The sequence below is a fragment of the Loxodonta africana genome, chromosome 16, assembly GCF_030014295.1.
Source record: "Loxodonta africana isolate mLoxAfr1 chromosome 16, mLoxAfr1.hap2, whole genome shotgun sequence".
Lineage (NCBI taxonomy): Eukaryota > Metazoa > Chordata > Mammalia > Proboscidea > Elephantidae > Loxodonta > Loxodonta africana.
The window spans coordinates 33896070-33915516 of NC_087357.1; the positions used below are offsets into that span (position 1 = coordinate 33896070).

The window sequence follows — 19447 nt, forward strand, 5'->3', positions numbered from 1 at the left end:
TTAATTCCCTTTTTTCTTTTGAGTTGTTTATAGTCTGGTTAGTTAAAACTTCCTGAAACAATTAGCCCATATTATCTTATATAATTAAATGTTAGACTGTGTGCTGCTGATTCTAAGTGCCACAGGAATGAGAGAAATGCATTTGAATGTGTCTTTTGTTGTATAATTATAGAAGCAGAGAAGATTGCACAAGTGGCAAAAATTCGATTTCAGCAGAAGGTGATGGAGAAAGAAACTGAAAAGCGCATTTCTGAAATTGAAGGTACATCAGGAAGAGTATGAGGCCGTGACTGTCCTCAACTGCTGCTCTGCCTAGGGAGTTGGGTTCTTGTTTATGGTGGGTAGCAAGGCCGTGGCAGAGAATAATCTGGTCTGGAGAAAGTGGCTGGCCTGATATTCTAGACAAAACTCTTGCTGTTACATATCTGTTGGTTTGGTTTGTGACTGTGGGTAACTTGGCCTTGCAATTTCTTTCCTTAAATTGGGGCTTATTAGCTAACAATTTATTTCCAGGCCAAGTATGAGAATTACTTATAATCTGTTGTAAAGAATGCACAAGATAATAAAGCTTACCACCGGTTTCTTCCCAGCTGTCAACAACAAAAAAAAATTAGCTGGATGGGGGAAAAAAAGAAGTCCCAGTTTTCGTGGAGGGTCTTGAACTCTTTGATTTCACATAGTAAGATGTTCTTAGCTTACAAGCAGTCTTGAAGACCAGATATTGAACCCTTTTTATTTATATACTGCTGCTTCCTATCTTTCTCCTTTACTGATGCTGGATCGAATTCTGAGGGACTGGGGACAATGGATTAGACAGAGCAGAACTTCCATGTCTGAACTTAGTTGTTCTTTTTAAGGCCTAGAGCCTGGATAGAGAACGGCACTTTGGCTGATGGGAGGTGGGTAAGGTAGGAGGAGGAGGAAAGAAGGAAGAGCTTTGGGCGGAAAATGACGTGGGCTCAAATGAGCTGAGAGTTATTCTGCAGTGACGAGAGTATTCCCCTTTGAGAACAAGCTGTCTGAGGACTTGGATTTGAAAACTGTTCATTTTGTTGTAAATTTATGAAGCAAAGTAAGCACCCAAATTATCAGGCAGTGGAGAAAGGGACCCTTGCCAGCTGAGGGAATAGATTGGCAACTTTGGTTTGTTTTAAACACCCCGACTCTGTTTTGCTTGCTAGATGCTGCGTTCTTGGCCCGAGAGAAGGCGAAAGCAGATGCTGAGTTCTATGCTGCACACAAATATGCCACTTCAAACAAGGTGACTGACTCTCTGTGCCACTTGCCTAGTTGTACGGTTTGGGGGTTTGCTTTCCCTTTGGAGGGGCTGTAATATGATACAGTGATTGTATCCAGTATCAAGAAAGGGTGGTGACTGTCACATCCCCCACAATCAGCCAATGACTTAGCAAGACATACTATACACCGACTACATTGGGAACTTTATATAGTTCTTTTTTAAACTGGGAAGCTAGGACAAAGGCAAACAGATTATAAACACAGATCAAATGCCATAAATTTAATAAGTGCTCAATAATTAGTGAAGTTGAGGGTTTTCACCTGAAATGACTAGAATTGCTTCCCAGATAAGGTGGCATTTTTTTTGGTAGGTGTTAAGTTGATTTAGAGCAGTGTTTCTTACCAGAGACATTCTTGGCATTTTGGCGTGAGATACTTTTTTGTTGTTGAACCCATGCATTGTGGGATATCTTGCATCCCTGGCTCTTGCCCACTAAATGTCAGTATTGCTTACCAATCATTTTAGCCACCAGACCCCACCTTCTCCACGCACACATTTCCAAATGCCCCCAGTTGAGAACTGTTTGTTTATAGGATATAGAGAATGGTTCTGGGCATGAGGAATGGCATGTGTAGTAACGTGAGGAATGAGGTGGGGTGATGGATGGTCAAGCAATGGATGTGTAAATAAATACTAGGATAGGTTGGCTAGAGAGTGAACCGGAGTTACTAAATTAAGAGGCAACTAGAAAACCCCTACAGTATTCTGAGAAGGAAAGGATATGACCTAGACTTATAAGGTGATTATTTGTAGAGTGCATTAGAACAGAGAAAGGGTTACGATAGAAGTTGCTAACGTGTATGATGCCCCATGAGGGTTTAAAGCCAAGATATAAGGTATTAGATAGGGCTTAAACTCTTTCAGTTTAGCAAGAAGAAATGATCAGACATGGTAGTTATACAGAATGAGAGTTGTCAGTACTTTGAAAACCAGTATAAATTTAGAAATAAACTTAACATGTTGGAGGACATAGCCCTATAGAACCAGAATGAAATTTGGTCAAGGTGAAGGCACGATGGGAAACTTCCAGTTATAAAACTAGCAATCTAAATCTGTAATGGGAGAAGCTGGCCAGGCACAAGTCTCAACACCTTGCCATTGAAGTCAGCCTTATGCCATTTTGAAAAATGCTACTCAGATATCGACCTATAGTAAAAAGGCTTTCAGAAGTAATTTGGTTGTGTACTGTGACCACATTTGGTTACAGTGTTTTGAAAGAGGACATGATCAACTGGAGAGGGGGTATAGATCCAGGGCGTCAAAAATGTTGGAACAAAGAAAATAGATACTTGGAACTGTGAAGGACAAGATGGTCATTTGCCTAGAGGACAGACTGGAACTCGAGGAGGGCAGGATCATTAGGGAAGGTTCTGGGGGCCTTTGGGAGGAGTGTCTATTCCAGGGAACACTGAAAATGAGTTTTAATCAAACTCAGATTTTGGTTGGCTATATTTTGGCACCATGATCAAAAAACAAAACACTGCAGCAGGTGACAGAGGGGGATCTGTAGGAGGGTGGCTGACAAACATCTACCCATCACAGATGTTTAAACGTACAGCTTCTGGTAAAGAAGAGAGGCCAAACTAGGTGATTTCTTGAGACCTTTTACAGTTCTAGAATTTGGTCAAGAAAAGCAGAATCAAGCTGGCTGATTATGAAGTTATGAGCCTAGGGAATTACAAGGTTACTCATTGGTTCACTAACATTAAAAGAAAATTGGAAACTGGACAGGATTTTGAGAAGAAAAGTAAGGGTTTTTATTAATGTACTTAAGGTATTTTGATTACTCTAAAAGAAGTCACAGCCCCTTCCTTTGAAACTCTGCCACTCCCATCCTTTGACCAGTTCACGTTTCTCTGAATCAGAAATTCCAATCAGAATTGAGGCTGAATTCACCTAGATGAAATGAGAGCGTACTTTATAGGCCTTAAATCACTATGGAAATATTAGTCATTATCATTAGATAGTTATAATTTGTTCTCAGACCCCTCCCTTCCCCAATTAGCCATTATATCCTTTTATTAAGAAGTTAATAGCTTGTCCTGCGTTAGGACAGAAGTTTGGTAAAGGAGCTTCAAGCCTGGAATGTCACTGTTAATGTGATAGCCACACTCAAAAGTGAGATGGGGTCATTGGCAGCGAGTCACAGTTGAGAATGGTGCTTAGAAGAGTAATAGGAAAAATGGATGTAGAGAAAGACAGAGATGACTGTTGCATAAAAGTGTCCTGATGTCTTTGCTCTTGTTTGCCCTGCACAGCACAAATTGACCCCGGAATATCTGGAGCTCAAAAAGTACCAGGCCATTGCTTCTAACAGTAAGATATACTTTGGCAGCAGCATCCCTAGCATGTTTGTGGACTCCTCTTGTGCTTTGAAATATTCAGATGTTAGGACTGGAAGAGAAAACTCTCTCTTCTCTCAGGAGGCTCTTGAACCCTCTGGAGAGAACCCCATCCAAAACAAGGAGAGTACAGGTTGATGCAAGAGGTGGAAATGTTCTCCCATATCAAGATGTGGCCCAAGGGGTTAAGTGGGAACAGTGATGATACCGGCTCTTCAGATTTACAGAGAACTTGTGCTCTGCCTGTTCTGCCTGTCCTGTGATAATCCTGGTTTATCAACTATGAATGCAGGGTAGAGCCAGCTGTCTGGCACTCAGATGGTCTTTTCAGCTGCAGTTTTATCAAGTATCCTTTGTGTTTCTTTCTAAATTGGTACTTGTGAATGAGGGAAAGTCTGATGCTAAGATACTGCCTGCACTGGAATGTTAAACACTAAATATATAACAAGTCGTGTTTTTCTAAGCTGAGATCTATTGAATAATGTTTACATTGGTCCCTGGGGATATGTGTGCTCAGCCATTCTAGAGATGAGAGGCAGAGGGAAGACAACCAGGATATGGTAAGTGTAAAGAAGACTGATTGCTTCCCAGGCTCTCTTTTTGGAGTCCCGAGCCAGCATTCATCCATGTGATTAACATCTAGGCCGCCGAGGTTCACTAGGAAGTGATCTTCCACTTGGAACAACAGTTTACTTGATACGATTTGCACCTTTCTGTTTTCCTGTAGTCAGGTTGGTGGCCTGCTGGGGCATGCACCTTGCCACCCAACCAGAGATTCCTTATAGAGATTCCTAACTACAAGTTTACTGCATTAGTATGGCTCAAGAGGGCTTGATTTGACGCTTTGGGCAAGATGAAGCCTTTTGCTCTGAACCACAGCTCTGGGGCCCGGCATTCCTCCCCACTTTGGTGATGACTGTTGGCATCAGTGGCCCAGGCCATGTGTGACTAAGGTGCCCAGTTTTCAGCCATAGGCAACCCCTTACATGTCACCTTTCAGCTCTGGCTGGCCTAGAGTGGGACAGAGCTTTAACCAGAAATAGGAGCAGTGTACAATTCTAGCCACTCACTGCACAGTATTGTATCATGATTGCAGGGAATTTTTGTTTTTAAAACTGGAATTGGGGTATGTTCACTTGCCCCAGCACTGCTGCCTAAAGGCCAAATCCTAGGGCTCCCATGGTTACCAGGACATTGATTGTTCTTCTGAAGATTGTTCATCAGGAGCCCACGTAGTAGGAAATGAAGGATAGAAAGCATCCTTGGTCATCCCTGAGATGCTGAAATCAAAGTTGTTTTTCCAACTTTTTCCTTCCCTGGGTAGCCAGGGAACTTTATTTTCCATGAGAGGTGGCAGAGCTAGCCTGTGGCTATGGGAGACTGATTTCATCTGGACCTTTTCCCCGTTAAGATTAACTTATCCTGAAACAGTGTACCCTGTAGTTAGGCCTGAGTTTGTGCAGCTTGTTAAGACACTTCTTGATGAAGCCAGACTGAAGTCATGGGACCACTGCGAGAAAGCTTCCAGCCGCATGTCAGCCGGTCGGTCTCATGACAGCTTGTGGATTGTGCCAAACACCGAATTTGGGAAAGGAAGGAAATCCCAGATTCTAATGGGTCTTTTTCCTGGGCCTTACGCGTCAGAGGCGTTTGTAATATGGAGAGAATCTTTTTTTCCTTTTTGCTCAATTATATAAATTTCCTTCTGAATGAATTTTGTGTTCTTTAGCCCTCTTAAAAGAACTTTTGAATTATAAAAACTCTTAACCTGTCATATTGTTGCTGCAGATAATAATGATTGTTGTGGGAAATCTGGATCATTGACATTTGTGCTTTCATTCCTAGAGATTTTCCCTATTTACATGAGCGAAAAGCTACTGCTCCAAAGTGATAGGTATGGGTTTTCTGACAAGCCACAAACCCTGGTGTCAGGGTTGAAGGGCAGGGAAATGCCATTGTGAAGTTTTACAGAAAGAACTTCCACTTAAACTCCCCGTGGAGTGTGCTTCCCTGTGCTCACTCAATGAGCTCTCAGTCTGTCCCTCCTTCAGGGATGTTCCTTTTGGCAAATATACACTGTAATCTAGAAGTCTAAATTTATATGTGAAATGCTACCTTTTTTAAAAATAAGAAACTAAATAAAACTATTTTACTATCAGTGATTTGTGTTTTTTCTTTATGTCTCCATTCTTTTCTGTTGCCTAAGGCACGCATCTGTCAGTTTGTTGTGCTGTGGTGGCTTGCATGTTGCTATGCTGCTGGAAGCTCGTGTATCACTGGTATTTCAAATACCAGCGGGGTCACCCGTGGTGGACAGGTTTCAGTGGAGCTTTCAGACTAGTCAGTGAAAACCCTATAGATGACAACACAGTACTGTCCAGTATAGTGGTGGAAGATGAGGCCCCTAGGTTGGAAGGCATTCAGAATACACGGCGGCTGCAGCAATGGACGGGAGCGTACCAGCGTTCATGAAGGTGGTGCAGGACCAGGCAGCACTTGGTTCTGTTGTTCATGGAGGGGCGATAAGTTGGAGTCGTCTCCACGGCAGCTAGCAGGAACAGTGCTGTCTTGCACATTTCAGTTAGGTGGCCAGGTGATTTGATGGTGTAACTTAACTGTAGGAGCTCTCGTACTTTTCCCAAAATATCAGCTTTAATAAAAGGATGTTAAAAACAGGATTTCCACTCTTTCCTGACACAGAATTTAACAAGGAATGTTCTTCTGATTTTTTGTGGGATGGAGCCAGCAACAGAGGAGGGAAGAGAGAGGAAAAAGCATCATTCCCCTTGGATCCTTTCCCTGAGAGGGAGGGAGGAGGTAGTTATCCCAAGGTGGAGGAAGGACAAATTGGATGTAACTGGCAATGGTACGATTATCACTGATGGTTCGCTGATTCACCCGGGCTTGGTCTGCTGTTGACAAGCTCTCTGCGTTCCCTCCTAGGGACACTTATGCAGTGATGTTGGAGCAGCGAGTGGCAACTAGGAGTTTTGGAGGAAAGTAGCGCTTTACTCAAGATTCCTCGGGGATCCAAGCCCATAGTATCCTACATCAGCTGGTGCAGACCAGGGAAATATAATTCAAACCAATTGTCCTGTGAGCTCTTGATAGATGTTAGAATGAAGTCATTTCTGGAAAACAGTTTGGCATTCCTCAAGAAGTTGAACGTAGAATTACCGTATGACCCACCAGTTCCAGTCCTGAGTATATACGTATTATGGATTGAATTGTGTCCTCCCCAAATATGTGTTGTAAATGGCTGTGGTTATAATCCCATTCGGGAATGGGTCATCTTTGTTAATGAGGTAGGATACGTGTTGGCTATCTATAGTCAATCTCTTGAGATATAAAAGATTAAGCAAGCAGAGGAGAAATAGGGTAAGATAAATGCTTAAAAAAAAAGTCAAACCCGGCCGTTGAGTCGATTCCCACTCATAGTGACCCTATAGAACAGGGTAGAACTGCCCCATAGAGTTTCCAAGGAGTACCTGGTGGGTCTGAACTGCCTACCCTTTGGTTAACAGCTGTAGCTCTTAACCACTATGCCACCGTGGTTTCCAGATAGTTGCTAAGATGTAAGGAAATCTCCAAGGAAGCTGAAGAGATAAGGACCTTTCTCCAGAGTCAACAGAGAAAGCTTTCCCTAGGAGCTGGCACTCTGAATTCAGACTTCTAGCCTCCTAAACTGTGAGGAAATAAATTTCTCTTTGTTAAAGCCATCCACTGGTGGTATTTCTGTTATAGCAGCACTAGGTAACTAAGACAATATCCAGAAGACTTAAAGCAAGGACTCAAACAGATACTTGTACGCCAGTGCTCATTGCAGCACTTGTTCACAGTAGCTGAAATGTGGAAACAGCCCAAGTGTCCATCAACAGATGATTGGGTAACAATTGTGGTATATACATACAATAGATTATTCCTTGGCCATAGAACAGAATGAAGTTCTGTGATACAACATGGATAAAACTTGAAAACATGCTGAGTGAAGTAAGTCAGACACAAAAGGACAAATATTGTACAATCCCATTTAGATGAAATATCTGGAGTAGGCAATGGATCCCTGGTGGCACAATAGTTTAGCATTTGGTTGCTAACTGAAAGTCGGCGGTTTGAACCCAAGCAACGGCTCCGCAGTGCAACCAAAGACCTGATTGCTCCCCTAAAGATTTCGGCCTAGGAAACCCTATGGGGCAGCTCTACTCTGCCCTAAGGGGTTGCTATGAATCAGAATCAGCTTGAAAGGCACACAACAATACAGTAAGCACAAGCATAGAGACAAAAGTTTATTAGTGGTTAGCAGGGGTTGGGGAATGGGAGTTACTGCTTAAGGGGTACTTAGTTTCAGTTTTGGGTGATGAAAAACTTGGAAATAGCGATGATGGTTGTATAATGTGAATAACGTTAATTGTACGCTTAAAAATGGTTAAAATGGCTTTTTTTTTGCTGTATAAATTTTTTGCCACAAATTTTTTAAAAAGCAGGGCAGAGGAAAAAGAGTGGTTTCTGCTTGTTGTGGTGATGGAATTTTGTGAATTAGAAGTTTTGGCTTCTGATTGCTTTAGGATCAAGTCCCAAATGTGTGCTCACAAGGCCCTTTGTGATCGGGCCCATACTGGCCTCACCAGTCACTCTTTTCTGTTCCTACGTCCTTAAATGTATCGTTTTCTCTCTGTTCCTTGGTTCATTTTTTCTCTGTCCACCTGGTTCACTTTTCCTCCCTTCCAGCTCCAACTTCTTTTACTTTGCTAACTCCTAATGAGCCTTAATCGCTTCTTCAGAGGGGTCACCCTGAACTCACTCAGGTTAGCATCCTGTACTCTTCTCCTTTGTAACACTCACCATACCCGTAATTACCTGCTTAATTTCCGTTTTCACAAATGTTAAGCTCTGTGAGGGCAGGGACTATCACTGTCTTGTTCCTGGGAGTTTGTACCTATTGCTAATGCCTAACTTAGTGCCTGGCCCACGAGTTGGTCAATTTTGTTGCATGAAAGAACACAGTGACTAATATGAAATACTGTCAAGTGGTAGGAATAAGCATGTCACTTAAGAACTCCCCGTTGATTGCACACATCCTTCAAAGCCCAGCTCCACTTTCAGCTTCTCAATATCACAGGAGTAAACTCTGCTAACCACCCGCAGCCACTCATCTGTCCTATTTAAGTACTCTGTTAAAGGCATCGAGGAGTGGTGGAGAAACAGACTTAGAAACTGGGCTGGAGTGTCCATGTCAGGACTGACTGAATGTGTACCCATGGGAAATTGCCTGAAATCTCTGACCTGTCTACTCTTCAGTGGTTCAACAAGATAATCTTAATGGACCTAATGATTTCACACGGTAATTAATGAGATAAGTTAGTTCACCTGGTGTGTATAGGCGTCAATGTATGTTTCTGTCTTTTGGAATGGGCTGTAAATTCCTGCAGTGGACAGAATGGGCACAATGCCTGATACATACACAGAAACAATAATACGTGACTTATGTCTTCAGCAGCTGTGAGCTAAGCTAGCTGAAATTTAAACCTTAACCACAGCTCTCCAGGAGTATCTCACAAAGCTGGGGCAGCTTCTCAGTCTTCTCTTGGTCTCCTCGTGTCTTGCCTCCGTATACGTATTTAGATCTGATTCACTATTAGTTCATTGCTCACTCTTACCAAAACCAAACCCACTGCCACTGAGTCGATTCCTACTCATAGCGACCCTATAGGACAGAGTAGAACCTCCCCATAGAGTTTCCAAGGAGCACTTAGTGGGTGAGAACTACCGACCTCTTGGTTAGCAGCCGTAGCACTTAACCACTATGCCACCAGAGTTTCCTGCTCACTCTTAGTGCCCGTTATTGCATAGCCCATAACTCAGAATGGCATTTTCCTCACTTCCCCTTACTTTGCTTTCCATGTTTCTTTGGAATTAGTGCCTATCTTTCCATCTTTCTTTTTTTCTATTCCTTTTTTTACCCATTTTTCTACTTCTTTCCATCTATTACTCTTTTTATCTTCAAAAACGTCTATTCTTCTTGTAAGTATTTATCAGGCACCTACTATGCGCTAGCTGCTGAAGCAACAAAAAGGCTGATGGCCCTGTGTGTAGGCAATTACAACAATGTAATGAGTACCACAGGAGGAAGAACACTAGATGCTGTGGGGCCACAGATGAGGACCAGTCCAGCCTGGTGATTTCTAGGAGACAATATCCGATCTCAGCTGAATTTTTAAAGATGGACAGGAGGTAGCCAGCTGAAGATGGTGATGGTGGAGGGTGTCCCAGGCAGTGGGAGCATCATATGCTGTTGCATTTTAAAATGAAGATCATTGGGCCCCTTTGAAGAGTTCTAGGGGGCCTGATAGGCTCCTGTTGGAAGCCCTTATGAATAACAGTTTTCATTTATTGGGCATGCATGGCCCAGGTGCTCATCTCAGGCATTTTCTTTTTGAATTCTCACAACCCTACCAGGCCCTATTGTTAACCTCATTTTGTAGCTAAGGTTTAGAGAGGTTGCTTTACCCGAGATCACATGAATAATGATTGGCAAAGTAAGGCTTTGAGCTTCTTATATTCTAGATCCAAGCTCTTCACCACAACGCTTTATATTCTTTGAAGCTATGAATTTTAGGGATATGAGAGCTCTGAATTTAGAGAGATTTCAGAGAATGTATGGTCCTATATTAGAGGTCAGTAAAAGGGATAAGCTGATGGCTGTGTGTGATGGGAATTGGTGACTCATGGATTGACTTTTCTGCCCTCAGGGGGAGAAAGTGCTGTAGGAGAGCTGCACAGCGTGACAGTTATTTCCAGAAAGATCAACCTTTTGGAAGTGGATCTACAAGTGTGTAAAACTGATCTGTCAGGCTGCGGCGACCCAAGAAGTTGTTCAAATTAGGAGTCATCAACTTCCGCTCACCTCTGCTGTGAGCCATCATTGTTGGGTACCTGGTGCTGCCACTCTGAGTAACAGGTGCTGCCACTGCAGCTGGATTAGTGGACTGTGGACTCAGACAGACCTAGGTTTAAATCTTGGTTCCTGTATTAGTTTCCTAGGGCTGCTGTGACAAAGTACCACAAATTGGGTGGCTTATAACAACACAAATTTGTTCTCTGTCAGTTCTGGAGGATGGAAGTCTGCAATCAAGTTGTTGGCCGGGAAATGCTCCCTCCAAAAGCTCTGGGGAAGAATCCTCCTTGCTGCTTCTAGCTTCTGGTGGTTCCTGGCAATCCTTGTGTTCCTTGGCTTGTAGATGCATCACTCCAGGGTCTGTCTCTGTCTTTACATGGTATTCCCTGTGTGTGTCTCTGTCTTTACCTGGCCTTCTTATAAGGACACTAGTTGTTCAATTTAGAGGATGTGTGGCCTGCAATAGAAGTTTAGCAAAAGGGATAATCCCGTATGACCTCATCTTAACTAATTACATCTGCAGAGACTCTAATTCCAAATAAAGTCACATTGTGAGGCTCCGGGTGGATGTGAATTTTGGGGAGACACTATTCAACTATTCAGCCCTTTGCTAGTTACTGAACCTCTCTAATTCTTCATTCCTCATCTTTAAGAAGGGAGTGATAGTATCTACTTCATACAGCTTTTGAGAATTAAATGGGATGTAGCATGTAGAGACCTTAGCCCAGGGCCTGGCTCCATAAATGCTAGCTATTTTTATTATGAAGCATTTTCCAAGAACTTAAAGGAGACAGCCCCTGAAACCAGCCCCTGGATCACATTTGGTCTAAATAGCCTCTGATAGCAGCTGGGAGAGTGTGAGCCTGTGGCCTTTGCAGCCTCTTATTACCAAGAGGAAACCATTTTCACGAGAAGGGAAATGGTGTATAGTTCCAGAGATTCTGGATAAGGGTTAAACCAACCCTAAACCAGTTGCTATTGAGTCATGTCTGACTCATGGCAATGCCATGTATGTCAGAGTAGAACTGTGTGAGTTAAGTTGTGGCCAGACATACCACCAGAAAACCTAAACCCACTGCCATCGAGTTGATTCTGACTCAGTGACCCTACAGGACAGGGTAGAACTGCCTGTAGGGTTTCCAAGTCTGTAAATCTTTACGGAAGCAGACTGCCACGTCTCTCTCCTATGGAGCAGCTGGTAGGTTTGAACCACCAACCTTTGGGCTAGCACCCACTGTGCTATCCAGGCTCCTCAGATAAGTACAGGGACTATTAATGCCATCAACACACAACAGAGATTTTCTACAGAGGTGGGAAAAACATTTCTACAGTCCACCAACAGTCAAGCATGGAGCACGGTGCTAACGGGCTCCACTAGAGAATTCCTCCCTGTCTTAGGCTGGGTTCTCTAGAGAAGCAAAACCAGTAAAGCACATAAATATATATAGAGAGAGATTTATATCAAGGAAATGGTTCATGCAGTTCTAGAGGCTGGAACGTCCAAACTCCGTGGATTAGGATAGAGACTGCTCTCGATTCACACAGCTGCAGGGGCTGGCAAACCCAAGATCCACAGGTCCGACAGCAGGGGTACTACTCTGAGGCTGTGAAGATCAATGAATCCCAAGGTCTGCAGATAAGCCGGTACCTCAAGTCCCAAGAGCCAGAGGTCAGATGAATGGGAGGCAGGCGCAGGATCCAAAGTGAACAAAAAAGCCAGAACGTCTGCATAAATTCAGATGCAGGCCACATGTCCAAGGAAAGTCTCAACTGATTGGCTACTCACAGCAGATTCAGTCATGGGAGTGATTACATATAAACACTGAGAATCATGGCCCAGCCAAGTTTGACACAATCTTAACCATCACATTACCCTTACCATTTCTGGTTGGTGCTTGAAAGCATGTACACTCACTCCTCTCTTAATGACATGGTTCATTTCCAAAGACCAGGTTGTTATGCAAAAGTCAACATTACGTGAAAATGGAAGATGACTAGATCACAAAATGGAGGATGACTACATCATTATATAACTGCCAAATTACATCATTACGTAACTGCCAAATTACATCATTACATAACTGCCAAGCCACTGAGAATCATGGCCCAGCCAAGATAACACATAACCGTCACAGCCAGTGTTACTCTCACCTCACGCCTCAGCATTTACTGTCAGATGCGTCATTGCTGCACAAAATATTAGATTTTTTACTATTGTCCTAAGTGCAAAATGTCAGATAACGAGATAGTCAATAAGTGAGGAGTAGGTGTATGTTGTCCCTATATACAGTGAATCAGCACAGGTATACTTATTCCTCCAGCTGGCTAACTCTTAATGGTTCTTTAAGATTTAACACACACTCAAGACTTCTCAGATCCAGGCTGTGTTAGATGCCCCTTCTCTTTACTTATCACAATGCATATCATATTGTATTGCAATTGGTGGTAAATTTATCCATGTCCTGCATCAGAATGTGAGTGTCTCAGGACAGGGATCATGTCATCATCCTTGTGTTCTCATTGCTATGCAGAGAGCCTGGTGCATATTAGGTTCTCAGTAAAAAAGCTTGTTGCATTGACTTGAACAAAACTACTGAACAAACCGTACTGTTGTGAGCACAACTAAGCAAAACATTATTTAAAGGAGCTTTTTTTTTTTTTTCAGATAGACCCAGCGATTACTGACTGCCCCAATCTTAGTTTGATTTTGACAAACTTCAGAATAATAAAACCCTAGAAAATTTGGAAACCATCTACTTCCTTTTATTCTTTCTATGTTCTCTTTTTTCTCTTCTGTCTTCTATTCTTTTCCATCTATTCTGCTTCTAGTCCTCCTTGCCTGGCCACCTCTCGCCCCCTTCCAGTGGTTGTATCTGGAATTTGTATTTACATGGAGCTTAGGGGCTTTTTTTTAGGGGCAGCAACCTGGTTGAAAGGGAAGTCCAGGTGACTTGTCTCAAAGCTGCATTTGCATCCCTAGAGAAAAGTCAACGGTCCATCTCAAAGAACAGATGGGAGGGCCTCCAAGCTCCTCTTAGTAGTGCCACCACAGCCCTTCTGTCTTTGATTTCTCACCACTCCTAGCCCCTTACTGTTTTTTTTCTACTCCTTTCTTTTGCTTAGCTCCAGTACTGCTCTTGGAAATAAGTCAAATAAGTCTGGGCTTTCTACAAATTTCCTCTGCTCTCCTGGTGGTGTAGTGGCTAAGAGCTACCCCTGCTAACCAAAAAGTTCATCAGGCGAGACCGATCCCTAGAAAAGGATATCATGTTTTGTAATGCAGAGGGTCAGCAAAAACAAGGGCAACCCTTAGTGAGATGGATTGACATGATAGCCTCAACAGTGGACTATGCATATCAAAGATCATAGAAATAGTGCAGGAGTGGGCAACATTTCATTCTGTTACACATAAGGTTGCTGTGAGTTGGAGCCAACTCAACAGCAACTAACAACGACAACAGAATTATATATATATGTCGTATATATATAATATATATACGTATACACACACATATATCATACACTTAATTCATTCCTTTTAACTTTTGGAGTGCCTTATTGTATGAACAGCCCACACAGTGTCATCATATGCATTTATGTGGTTTTTATTTTTCTCTGCCTTTCACTGACATGGGCTAATGATTTCTCTGAGTTTTTTTTCTATGATGTAGTAAACAGCCTTTTCAGTGCCTTGCACGTGGGGGGAATTTCTCTTTTTTTTTTATATACCCAGATGTGGAATTTCGGGGTCAAAAAATAAATACACTTTCCATTTTACTAGATACTGCCAAAATGATCTCCGTAGTGACTTGCACCAATTCATACTCTCAGTGGCAGTGTGTGAGACATCGTATTTTTCCTGTGTTCTTGCTATTATCTGATAATGTCAGAATATTTCATTTTGGTCAACCTGATGGGTGAAGAATAGTATTTCATTGTAGCTTTAATCTTCATTTCTCTGATTACTGGTGAAGTTGAGCATCTTTTCATATATTTGTTGGTCACTCACTAGAAAAAGATCTGTGTTTGGGTTCCTCCTTAGGAACTGCATATTATATCTGTACTGGATTGAATAGTGCCCCCCCCCCCCAAATTCATGTCTACCCATAACCTGTGAATGTGACCTTATTTGGAAACAGGGTCTTTGCAGATGTAATCGAGTTAAAATGAGATCATTCTGTTTTAGGGTGGACCCCTAAATAAAGTATGACTTACATCCTAACAAGAAGAGGGGAATTTGGACACAGAAACACAGGCTCAGGGGAGAAGGCCATATGAAGATGGGGCAGAGATTGGAGTGATGCATCTACAAGCATCTACACCAAGAATTGCCAGAAACTACCAGAAGCTAGAAGAGTCAAGGAAGCATTCTTGCCTAGAACCCTTGGAGGAACATGGTCCTGCCAACGTCTTGATTTCAGACATCTAGCCTCCAGAACTGTGAGAGAATACATTTGTGTTGTGTTAAGCCACCATATCCTAAAGGTAGCAGCAGCTCAAACACAGCATGCACACACACACACACACACACACTGTTATCACATATGCAATGTCTTTTCCTACTAGGATATCCCTATTTGTTTATTCTACTCTCAGGACCTTGACTTTGTGCTAACAAATAATCTTCCATTGCTAATTTCTTGGAGCAGCGACCTAAAACAAAGACTGAAACTTTAAATTCTGAAGAACCCAATAGTAAAAAGAGTCTGAGGTAGCCTTCATTCTGAAAAATTACCAGTCTGCTTTAGGTCACTATGGAGGCTATAGCCTCCAGCCCTACCTGAGACCCTTTTCTGCTGGAGCTCCACTGAGACTTTGCCTTCCTGCCATAATGTCACTGAACTTCATTCCCTTGAACTTTTGGACTTTTACTGAACTCCATCCAACTCCCCAGACTTTGCCCTAGTTACTAATCTGACCAGACACTGTGTGTCATAAAAGTTACAAAACCAGACTTACGAGTTGCTTTTATGGCCAGAAACAGCTAAAGTCCAAATCACTATGGAGGAGGTGACTCCAAAAACCTCTTCAGCAATTTGATCACCAAATTTTTATTTGAAAACAATTTTTTTTTGGTGCATGTGTTTTCAGTATTGAAATGCATGCTTTTGAATTGAGTGTGTTTAAATTTTTGATTGGTAAGATGGATTTTGAGAAATATGATCTGGTATTTTTTTTTTTTAATACAAGCCACCAAGAAGGCGAGTGGCACTCTGGCACCACCGGTCTGTGGTATGACAATATACCAGTAAGAACTAAACAGAGAATTTATCGTGGGTGTTTTCCATTAAGTTACATGGGAACCTCCAGTTTTCCAAATATGATAAAAAACAAGCCCATCAGGGATCCCTAACTATCACACGGAAAAGCCATAATTATGCTTGCAAGCCTTATCTCACAGAAATAAAGGGAGGAAAAAGGCACAAGTTTACGTAGCTAACACGTCCAGGAAGCATCACCTAATAGAATGCTGAACCTACACAAATGGAGGCTCCAACTCTGGTCTGCTGAGCTTCACGCGTTTCGAAAGGAACCCACCTTGATGCCAAATGCATTAGAACTGGAATAACATACTAACTTCGAGGTCCAGGGGCATAAAAAGTGGCCAGTATACTGTTAAACCAACAGAAACTAAAGAAAGCAACCCTCCAGACACAACAGGAGAAACAATGTGAACATCAAATTCAATTCAATTTGACAAGTGCTTATTGACTAGTATGTGCCAGGAAACCTAACATGTATAAAATAATACACAAACAATAAACAAGACAATAGTGACCAAGACAAACACATTCTCTGCTTTCTTAGAATCAACAATCTCATGGGAAGGTAGACCTCAAACAAAGAATTCCAAGTGTGATGTTGTTAAGTGCCATCAAGTCGGTTCTGACTCATAGTAACCCTGTGTACAACATAACAAAACTAAGCCATCCCCACAATCGTTGTTGTATTTGAATTTGTTGTTGCAGCCACTGTGTCAATCCATCTCATCAAAAATCTTCCCCTCTTTTCCTGACCCTCTACTTTACCAAGCATGACATCCTTCTCCAGGGACCTGTCCCTCCTGATAACATGTCCGAAGTATGTGAGACAAAATCTTGGCATTCTCGCTTCCAAGGCACACTGTGGCTGTATTTCTTCCAAGATAGACTTTTTCATTCTTCTGCAGTCCATGGTATATTCAATATTCTTCACCAACATCATACTTCAAAGGCATCAGTTCTTCCTTATTCACTGTCAAGCTTTCACATGCATATGAAGCTTGGGTCAGGTGCACCTTAGTCCTCAAAGTGACATTTTTGCCTTTTAACACTTTAAAGAGGTCTCTCGCAGCAGATTTGCCCAGTGTAATGTGGCGTTTGATTTCTTGACTGCTGCTTCCATGGGTGGATCCAAGTTAAATGAGATCCTTGACAATTTCAATCTTTTTTCCATTTATCATCATGTTGTTTATTGGGCCAGCTGTGAGGATTTGTGTTTTCTGTATGTTGAGGTGTAATTCATCCTGAAGCCTGTAGCCTTTGATCTTCATCAGTAAGTGCTTTAAGTCCTTTTTGCTTTCAGCAGCAAGGTTATGTCATATGCATATCGCAGGTTGTTAATGAGTCTTCCTCCAATCCTGATTCCCCATTCTTCTTCATATAGTCCAGCTTCTCAGATTATTTGCTCAGCATACAGATTGAATAAGTATGGTGCAAAGATACAATCCTGACACACACCCCTCTTGGTTTTAAACCATGCAGTATCCCCTTGCTCTGTTCGAATGACTGCCTCTTGTTCTATGTACATGTTACTCATGAGCATGGCGAAGTGTTCTGGAATTCTCATTCTTCACAATAGTTACCCATAATTTGTCATGATTCACACACTCGAATGCCTTTGCATAGTCAATAAAACACAGGGTAAGCATCTTTCTGGTATTCTCTGCATTCATCCAAGATCCATCTGACATCAGCAATGATCTCCTTTGTTCCATATTGCCTTCTGAACCTGGCTTGAATTTCTGGCAGCTCCCTATCGATGTACTGCTACAACTGCTTTTGAATTATCTGCAGCAAAATTTTACTTGCATATGATATTGTTCAATAATTTCCACATCCGGTTGGATTACTTTTCTTTGGAATGGGCACAAATATGGATCTCTCCCAAATTTCTTGCATAGACAAGTGAGCATCTCAACTGGTATTCTGTTAATTCCTGGAGACTTGTTTTTTGCCGATGGCTTCAGTGCAGCTTGGACTTCTTCCATCAGTACCACAGGTTCTTGATCATATGCTACCTCCTGAAATGGCTGAACATTGACCAATTCTTTTTGGTACAGTGACTCTGTGTATTCCTTCCATCTGCTTTGGATGCTTCCTGCCTCATTCAATATTTTGTCCATAGAATCCTCAATATTGCTCCTGGAGGCTTAAATTTTTTCTTGAATTCTTTCAGCTTGAGAAATGATGAGGGCATTCTTCCCCTTTGGTTTTCTAACTCCAGGTCTTTGTACATTTCATTAAAATATTTGACTTCGTCTTCTCGAGCTGCCCTTTGAAATCTTCTGTTCAACTCCTTTATTTCATCATTTCTTCCATTCACTTTAGCTACTCTACGTTCAAGAGCAAGTTTCAAAGGCTCTTCTGACATCCATTTTGGTCTTTTCTTTCTTTCCTATCTTTTTAATGACCTTTTCCTTTTTTCATGTATGATGTCCTTAATGTCTTGCCACAACTCGTCTGGTCTTTTATCATTAGTGTTCAGTGTGTCAAATCTACTCCTGAGATGGTCTCCAAATTCAGGTGGGATATACTCAAGGTCATATTTTGGCTCTTGTGGACTTGTTTTAATTTTCTTCAGCTTCAACATGAACTTGCATATGAGCAGTTGATAGTCTGTTCTGCAGTTGGCCCCTGGCCTTATTCTGACTAATGGTATTGAGCTTTTCCATCATCTCTTTCCACAGATGTAGTCGATTTGATTCTTGTGTTTTCAATCTAGTGAGGTCTACACGTATAGTCACTGTTTATGTTGTTGAAAAAGGTATTTACAATGAAGAAGTCATTGGTCTTGCAAAATTCTATCATGCGATCTCCAGCATCATATCTATCACCAAGGCCGTATTTTCCTAACTATCGATCCTTCTTCTTTGTTTCTGACTCTCACATTCCGATCACCAGTAATTATTAATGCATTTTGATTGCATGTTTGATCAATTTCAGACTGCAGAAGGTGATAAAAATTTTCAGTTGCCTCATCTTTGGCATTAATGTTTGGTGTGTAAATTTGAGTAATAGTCATATTCACTGATCTTCCTTGTAGCCATACGGGTATTATCCTATCACCAACAGCATTGTACTTCGTGATAGATCTTGAAATGTTCTTTTTCATGATGATTGCAATGCCATTCCTCTTCAGTTTTTCATTCCAGGCATAGTAGACCATATGATTGTCTGGTTCAAGATGGCCAATACCAGTCCATCTCAGCTCACTAATGCCTAGAATATCAATCTTTATGGGTTCTATTTCATTTTTTATGGCTTCCAATTTTCCTAGATTCATACTTTGTGCATTCTATGTTCCAGTTATTAATGGGTGTTTGCAGCCATTTCTTCTCATTTGGAGTCATGCAGCATCAGCAAATGAACGTCCCGAAAGCTTGTCTGCATCCACATTAGTACTCTACTTTGAGGAGGCAGCTCTTCCCCAATCATATTTTGAATGCCCTCCAACCTTAGGGGCTCATCTTCCGGCAGTATATGAGACAATGATCCAGGGCTGTTCATAAAGTTTCTACTGGCCAGTTTTTTCAGGAGTAGACTGTCAGGTCCTTCTTTCTAGTCTGGAGGCTCCACTGAAACCTGTCCACCAAGGGTGACCCTGCTGATATTTGAAATACTGGTGGCAAAGCTTCCAGTATTACAGCAA

At 41.9% G+C, this 19447-nt stretch overlaps 1 protein-coding gene across 4 annotated transcripts in view; it reads left to right on the forward strand.

Annotated features, from left to right (window-relative positions):
* The window catches only part of ERLIN1 (ER lipid raft associated 1), a 50627-nt gene extending 33159 nt beyond the window's left edge, over positions 1–17468 (forward strand). For 3 of the 4 annotated variants that reach the window (XM_023546822.2, XM_003409179.3, XM_023546821.2), the window contains 3 exons: positions 173–262; positions 1182–1261; positions 3559–5800. In XM_023546822.2, the coding sequence (XP_023402590.1) occupies positions 173–262; positions 1182–1261; positions 3559–3780 (392 nt within the window). In that variant the 3' untranslated portion in view covers positions 3781–5800. Of the gene's footprint in view, positions 1–172; positions 263–1181; positions 1262–3558; positions 5801–10391 lie in introns of those variants that run through there. The other variant, XM_023546823.2, reaches the window with a different exon arrangement.
* The last annotated feature ends 1979 nt before the right edge of the window (positions 17469–19447 follow it).